At 37.2% G+C, this 8406-nt stretch overlaps 1 protein-coding gene across 1 annotated transcript; it reads right to left on the bottom strand.

Moving 5' to 3' along the window:
- Positions 1-765: 765 nt before the first annotated feature.
- LOC131660457 (uncharacterized) lies at positions 766-7140 on the bottom strand. Its single transcript, XM_058929699.1, has 6 exons — positions 7070-7140; positions 6704-6990; positions 6409-6600; positions 6212-6322; positions 6031-6106; positions 766-771 (listed from the first exon to the last, which is right to left on the bottom strand). The coding sequence occupies exons 2-6, from the start codon at positions 6862-6864 to the stop codon at positions 766-768; spliced, it is 546 nt and encodes a 181-aa protein (XP_058785682.1). The 5' UTR covers positions 6865-6990; positions 7070-7140.
- Positions 7141-8406: the final 1266 nt, after the last annotated feature.

The raw sequence follows: 8406 nt of genomic DNA, 5'->3' as shown, positions 1-8406 counted from the left end.
GCATAAGCATATGAATATGTCTCCCCCTGAGATTAACAATCTCCCCCTGAGATAAATAATCTCCCCCTGAAATAAATACTCGAAGAACTTTAATAAAAGACTTCCCTGATTATTTCGGTAGAGACGATCACATAAGCTTCTGCCTTCAGAGAATTCATAGCTTCTGACTTCTGCTTCCATTGGACAGCTTCAGAACTAGAAATTCGTTAGATCCTTAGAACACTCACAGCTTCTGATTCCTGCTTCCATCTAGGACAGCTTCAGAACTTGAGTTTTCTGGATCTTTTAGAACATTCACATCTTCTGATTTCTGCTTCCCTCGGATAGCTTCAGAACTTTGAATGTCTACCAACATCACTTCATGCTAGATTTGTATCAGAACATTGTTGAATGTACCAGAGCATCATCAGAGCATCTCTACATCCTGAAATGTTACTGAACAAAAACTAAATGACAAAAGTCAGCATGAACGAGTCAGAACATAAAATGTATATTAAAATACATGATATGTATCAGAGCCATATATATATCAGAGCTATATAGGCTAAAATAATGTATCAGAGCAAATAGAATTTTGTCAAAGCAAATAGACAAATATGGATCAAATTCTATTATCAGTGCTTCTGATTCATTCTTCTTTCTTGCTTCTGATATCTGAAGCTTGATAGCACTCAGCTTGCTTCAGTTTCCAAGAGCTTATTCTTTTTACTGAATAACACTTCTTATGGTTTTGCTTCTTGTGTTTGCTTCTGAAGATTCTCTTCTTTATATCTGCACAACACTTAAAAAGTCATCCAAAGAGGAAATGACTACAAAAATTAAAAAACAAAACCCTAGCTAGACACATTCTGTGTCAACCCATCAAGAGTCCCTGAGGACTTCTTGTCTTCCAGACTAGAACCTCCACTGTAGGAGAGATCCTAGAGACCAAAGAGGAAGAGAGGGACAGTTCACAAACAGAGAACTGCTGTAGCAAACGGGGCTTTCCCTCAACATCAAAGTTAAGAATATCATTCTTAGCCTCTTCCCATAACTCGAGAAAGTCTTCTGTCTTTGGATGAAAGTTGATAACAACATCAAAGAAGAGGTCTGACTTGAGAGGTATTAGGAGAGCCATCCCGAGATATACAGAGATCTGCCGCCTTTGAGTCATAGATCTTCAACAAGCTTAGAGCATGACTAAGAGATCCAGACAAAGGATTCAAGATGAACGCTAGGTTTTTTTTTTTTTTTTTTTTTTTTTTTAAAAAAAAATTTTGAGCAGGAGAAGAAAAACGAGAGAGAGAAAAAAAAACTTGAAGAGGAATGCAAAGAGATAGGAAAACAAAAACGTTTGAAGAGTATTTAAAAGAAAATAAAATGAAGCAATTGATGAATAGCATTTAATGTTGCGTGAAATGAGGAGAGATAATAAAGACAAATGAGGTGACTAGCACAGTTACCTATGGTCGGCGTCCCTTCAACTGCACGCGCGCTTATCCATGAACAGTAATGACAGGTTTACTATCCCAAGATAAAACGATACAGCTGTTTTTGCTTTAAAAGAGATTCTGAATCAACTTAGACAATGAAACGTTAGTAATAACCGAATCATATTTTCTAAAAGATTTCAATCAGAACTTCTGATAAAAAAAAATTATTTCAGAAGATACTCATACATAAGAACTTCTCATCTTCTCATTCTGGGCATAAATCCATACTGATGTTTTTCAGAATGAACTTAAACCTATCTTCAGCCAGGGGTTTTGTAAAGATATCAGCCCATTGATGGTCTGTATCCACAAAGTTTAACGAAATAACACCCTTCTGAACATAGTCCCTTATGAAATGATGTTTAATCTCAATATGTTTAGCTTTTGAATGAAGAATAGGATTCTTAGATAAACATATAGCAGAAGTATTATCACAGAATATAGGAATGTTACTCTCATATATCTGATAATCTTCTAACTGACTCTTCATCCAGAGCATCTGTGTACTACAACCAGCAGCAGCGACATATTCTGCTTCTGTTGTTGATAGAGCAATAGTTGCTTGCTTCTTGCTGTACCAGGAGATCAAATGACTTCCAAGAAATTGGCAACTTCCTGAAGTACTTTTTCTTTCAATTCTGTCTCCAGCATAGTCAGCATCGCAGAATCCTACTAAGTTGTATTCTTTAGATTTTCTGTAAACTAAGCCAACATTAGTAGTACCTTTCAGATACCTTAAAATTCTCTTAACAGCAGTTAAATGAGATTCTCTAGGATCTGATTGGAATCTAGCACACAAACAAACACTGAACAGAATATCAGGTCTAGAAGCAGTCAAATATAGAAGAGATCCAATCATACCTCTGTATAGCTTCTGATCTACCTTCTTACTTACCTCATCCTTACCTAGGATGCATGTTGGATGCATAGGAGTTTTGGCTTCTTTGCAGGCCAGAAGATTAAACTTCCTCAGAAGTTCCTTCACATACTTGGTTTGGTGAACATACGTTCCTTCTGATGTTTGATTTATTTGTATTCCAAGGAAATACTTGAGTTCTCCCATCATGCTCATTTCAAACTCAGCCTGCATAGACTCAGCAAACTCCTTTCCAAGTGTAGCATTAGATGTACCAAAAATAATATCATCTACATATATTTGACAAATTAAAATATCCCTTTTAAAGGTTTTACAAAAGAGAGTAGTGTCCACTTTTCCTCTAGTGAAACCATTGTCCAGAAGGAAAGAACTTAACCGTTCATACCAAGCTCTGGGAGCTTGTTTTAATCCATACAACGATTTCTTTAGTTTAAAAACATGATTAGGAGACATAGAGTCTTCAAAACCAGGAGGTTGATGGACATAAACTTCTTCATCTATATAACCGTTTAAGAAGGCACTCTTAACATCCATCTGATAGAGAGTGATGTTATGTTGAGTGGCAAATGAAATTAATAGACGAATAGATTCTAACCTAGCCACTGGTGCAAAGGTTTCTGTATAGTCAATTCCTTCTTGCTGACTATAACCCTGAGCCACCAGTCTGGCTTTGTTCCTTATTACTTCACCTTTCTCACTGAGCTTGTTTCTGAAGACCCATTTTGTACCGATTATATTGAATCCATCTGGTCTAGGAACAAGATCCCAAACATCATTCCTTGTAAACTGATTCAGTTCTTCTTGCATAGCAATTATCCAGTCTGGATCTTCTAGAGCATGATCAACAGAAGTTGGCTCGATCAAAGATACAAGACCTAATTGGCAGTCTGCATTGTTCTTAAGGAATGCTCTTGTTCTGATTGGGTCATCCTTCTTTCCAAGAATGACATCTTCTGAATGACCAGAAGTGAGTCTGGATGATCTTCTGACAGGTGGTTCTTCAGAAATGCTTAGATTGTCCAGAGAAGCTGATACTTGATCTTCAGATTCTTTGCTTCTGAGAAGCTCTGCTTCTGATGCTTTGCTTCTTGGCTCAACAACTTCTGATATGTCAATATCATAATCTGCAAAATTATCAAACTGCTTTGGTTTTTCAGAACCAAGCTTATCATCAAACCTGATATTGATTGATTCTTCCACAATCAATGTTTCTGTATTGTATACTCTGTAGCCTTTTGAGCGTTCAGAATATCCAAGAAGGAAACATTTTTGAGCTTTGGAATCAAACTTACCAAGATGATCTTTAGTGTTCAGAATAAAACATACACATCCAAAAGGATGGAAATATGAAATGTTGGGCTTTTTATTCTTCCACAATTCATAGGGAGTCTTATTTAGAATAGGTCTGATAGAGATTCTATTCTGAATATAGCATGCAGTGTTTATTGCTTCTGCCCAGAAATGCTTAGCCATATTGGTTTCATTGATCATGGTTCTGGCCATTTCTTGCAGAGTCCTATTCTTTCGTTCTACAACTCCATTTTGCTGTGGAGTTCTAGGACAAGAGAAATCATGGGCAATACCATTCTCTTTGAAGAATTCTTCAAAGGATCTGTTCTCAAATTCACCACCATGATCACTTCTGACCTTTATGATTTTACACTCTTTTTCAGATTGAATCTGAATGCAGAAATCAAAGAACACTGAATGAGTCTCATCCTTGTGTTTCAAGAATTTTACCCACGTCCAGCGACTATAATCATCTACGATGACTAATCCATATTTCTTTCCTCTGACAGATGCTGTTTTGACTGGGCCAAACAGATCAATGTGCAGGAGTTCTAATGGCCTTGAGGTAGAAACAACATTCTTGGACTTGAATGCAGGTTTGGAGAACTTGCCCTTCTGACATGCTTCACAAAGAGCATCTGATTTGAATTTCAGATTAGGGAGTCCTCTGACAAGATCCAGTTTGTTAATCTGAGAAATCTTTCTCAAACTAGCATGACCTAATCTTCTGTGCCAGACCCACTGCTCTTCAAAAACAGACATAAGACAAGTCACCTTCTGACTCATAAGATCTTGCAGATCTGTCTTATAAATGTTATTCTTCCTCTTGCCTGTAAATAGGATTGAGCCATCCTTCTGATTTACAGCCTTGCAGTACTTTTGATTAAAGATTATATCATAACCATTGTCACTCAATTGACTGATAGATAAGAGGTTATGTGTTAATCCTTCTACAAGAAGTACATTAGAAATGGAAGGAGAATTACCAGACTTTATAGTTCCAGAGCCAATTATCTTGCCCTTCTGATCTCCTCCAAACTTGACTTCTCCTCCAGACTTAAGCACCAGGTCTTGGAACATAGACCTTCTTCCTGTCATGTGTCGTGAGCATCCAGAGTCCAGGTACCATGACATGTTGTGCTGTGTCCTTTTTGCAGCCAAGGATATCTGCAATAGGAATAATCTTATCCTTAGGTACCCACATTTTCTTGGGTCCTTTCTTGTTAGTTCTCCTCAAGTTCTGATTGCACTACAACGAGGAAGGGCTTTTAAAGCGCTTTTTTTGGCCTTTAACAGCGCTTTAAAGCGCTGCCAAAGCCAGCGCTGGCATAGGCTACGAAAGCGCTTTTAAAAGCGCTCTGGTAGGCCCCCCTATAAGAGCGCTTTTCTTGAAAAAGCGCTCTTGTAGGCCCCCCTTTAAGAGCGCTTTTCAGGTAAAAGCGCTCTGGTAGGCCCCCCTTTAAGTGCGCTTTTTCCAGAAAAGCGCTGTGATAGGCCCACCTGTGAGAGAAAAAATTAAAAAAAAAAACGCAACATACTAAAGCGCTTTTATAAAAGCGCTCTTATAGGGTGGGCTTTAAGAGCGCTTTTTCCAGAAAAAGCGCTCTTATAGCCCCCCCTATAAGAGCGCTTTTACAAAAGCGCTTTAGTATGTTGTTTTTTTTTTTTTTTTGCTTTTTTAGTAATCTTTGGCAGCGCTTTTAAAAAGAAGCGCTTTAGTATGTGGTCCTTTAAGAGCGCTTTTTTAAAAAGCGCTTTAGTAGCTAAATGAGGTATTTTAATGTGCAGCCTGTAATTTAATCCTCCCAGTCGACCTGTAATATTTTCGACCTGTAATATGTTTTCAGCCTGTAATATTTTCGACCTGTAATTTATTTTCGACTATATTATTTCAGCCATCAGTAAGACAATATATATATATATACTAATATAATACCATTATAATATCCAATATTATATATATACATCATTACAACATCAATAATATTATAGTACTTCAATTCGACACAAATCCTACATGAAAAAGCGCTTAATATAAAAATGACACAAATCCTCTTTTATTTCTTCCAACTTAAGTCTCGGGTATCCAGTGGCACGGAATTCGTCAAGGTACTACAAAACAAAAACAAAATATGAATGATACATTTAGTTAAATGTAATAAATTATATGAAATTATCTTAAGTTATAAATTCATACCGTGATCGGAATCTCTAATTGATTTGCCTGAAGGATTTCTTTCATAAACCTCAATACAAAGTATCCGCAATCGTAACTGTTTTCTGTTGCGGGCACTACATAGAAAAACAAATAAGATTCTATAGTTGTGCATTGTTTTATCAAGTAGCATAAATATATTATAAGCAACATTGTGAAAAATAATGTACCTGCACTTGGATCCAAGTAATGTTGCTAGATTTAGTTCGGGATACCTGTGCGTCCCGTTGACTTCGGAACACTTGTATTGATCTAATTAACAAATATATAAAAGCATATGTTTAGATCAATTCCACAAATAAGTAAATATATATATATAAATATACACGAATATATATTTAGAACGATCCCACTTACAAATCAACGATGTCCTTCATGGCCGGATAATTGGTCCATTCACCATTTACCGAATTCAGATAATACACGACTTCCCTTATAGGGTTGATAGCAAGCAGCAACCAGTGTGCTCTATAAATAAAAACAATAGGTTATATGAAAATTTTGCTATACACAAAAGAAACAGAGATTAGATGAACAAAGAATGAGAAACTAACCCTACTGGTCGAGTATTATACGCCCAAAGATGCAGACATTCTGTATTGCCGGTGGACATGAATCTATCTACTAAGCACTGTCTAACTGATTCCGGTTCCGAATCAATTGCCATTCCGCTGCAGTGGGCGGAAGACACGAAACGGAATCTGTTAGACAACGGAGTCCCGCGCAACACTCTGTCATACAACAACCTTAAATAAAAACATAATAAACATTAGATTATTTTCATTGAAATGTGTAAATAAATTATATTGTGGGACTAATTAAATAATATATCGGATGAGGGAATATTACCGAATGTATGAGTGCATGTTATTGACGCCTAGTTGATCATGCTTAAAAATCTCCTCCAAGTCATCAAGTGTAATAAGTGACTTGAATTCAATACCGAAGACACTCTCATCCATAACGATTTCACGTGCAGCACCATCCGTCAAATCGGACATATCAACCATTGTTGCGAGCGTCGACCGGTACCGAGGCACAAAAGCACCGCCTTTTTTTCCCGCTGGCTTCGGAGGACCAGTGGGTGGTACGGTACGAACTTGCTGCGTCACTTGTTGTGACTCTCGAGCGGATGCCTAAAAATCATATAAGTTGTGTAAAATATAAAATCATGCAGATTTAGATTCAGATTAATTATTAACACTTTAAATGTACCTCTTTTAGTGATGCAACGGACTCCTCCTCCTGTAAAATCCCTTTACCCTTAACTGTGGGTTTTATAGGAGCAGTCTAAAATTAAAATGTAAAAAATAATTAATAAACGGTTTAGAATTGACATTCGAAAACTAAATGATTCATAATCGTTTTCAATATACCTCATCACTAATGGTAATGAGCTCCGAGGGCCATGCAACAAATGATCCTATTGCATCTCGCAGCAATGTCGTCTCTGAGACCATGTCAGGTACCGGTAGCATCGCATCATGATCTACTACAACATCCACCGATACTTTCAGGTGTCCATCCGGGAGCGGTCTATGGTGAAGTAAATCTCCCAAAGTGTTGTGCACTTTTCCCTTGCCAACTAGTCGATAACTCGGTTCCGATAAGTATAGTTGGCAAGATGAAATGCCCTAAACCAATAGTAAATATAAAGTCATTATCATTAATAAAATAGAACAATTTAAAAGGAAAAAAAATTATAATTACCTCGGGAAATTTCCTTTGATAGTTGATACTAGCCTTATCACTAGTTTCTTTCACCGATGAAGTGTTGCACTTTTCTCTCATATACGCCTCTTTATCTCTTTGCAATTCAGAGACTTGTGCTTGCAATTCCGCCAACTTTTGCAACACTTCTTCATTTGAAGGATTTCTTCTCCTAGGACTCTTGTAAAAAGAGGTTGGAGTCACACCATGACCCTTACCCCTCACCCGACCGGGATACTCAGGAGCATCTAGTGCTCTACTAAGTATGCTCCCCTCACCGGTGGATGCCGATTGCGACAAGGTCTCCTGTAATTCATTTACATTAAAAAATCATTTATATATTAAAAAAAATTTGATTTAATTAAAGACACAGTATTATACTTACACATTCAGTAAAAACTCTCTGAACTTCGGGATCGACAGCATGATCCTTGCCCACACGAGCTTCCCTCCACAACACATGTTCAGGAAGTGAGGTTTCCTCACTTTTAGTCTCCTCTAACTATGCATTGACACAAATGATAAAATCATCAAATAAAACACATTTAGACAATTAATTAAAACGCATTTCTATTTACTTACAATTTTATCCTCCAAGCGTGCATATCCCAAACGCCCTTTTTTGTATGGATATGCGGGTTTGGATGCTCTCTCACTATTCTTGGCACTCCTTTTCCGAAAATCTTCATCTCTTTGCTCTACAAACTTAGCCCAATCTTCTTCACCAATGAAGATCTCATACTTTTTTGGCCGTCCCGGTGCCTCTTCAAGAAAGTTTCCATCTTTATCCTTAAGATAAGTGTTTGTCAAAAAAGCTTTCCACCCTCTATATCTTTTGCCGG

The sequence above is a fragment of the Vicia villosa genome, linkage group LG1 (assembly GCF_029867415.1).
Source record: "Vicia villosa cultivar HV-30 ecotype Madison, WI linkage group LG1, Vvil1.0, whole genome shotgun sequence".
NCBI classification, from domain to species: Eukaryota; Viridiplantae; Streptophyta; class Magnoliopsida; order Fabales; family Fabaceae; genus Vicia; species Vicia villosa.
The sequence above is the reverse complement of the archived record's forward strand: the minus strand, read 5'-3'. Positions and strand labels throughout refer to the sequence as shown.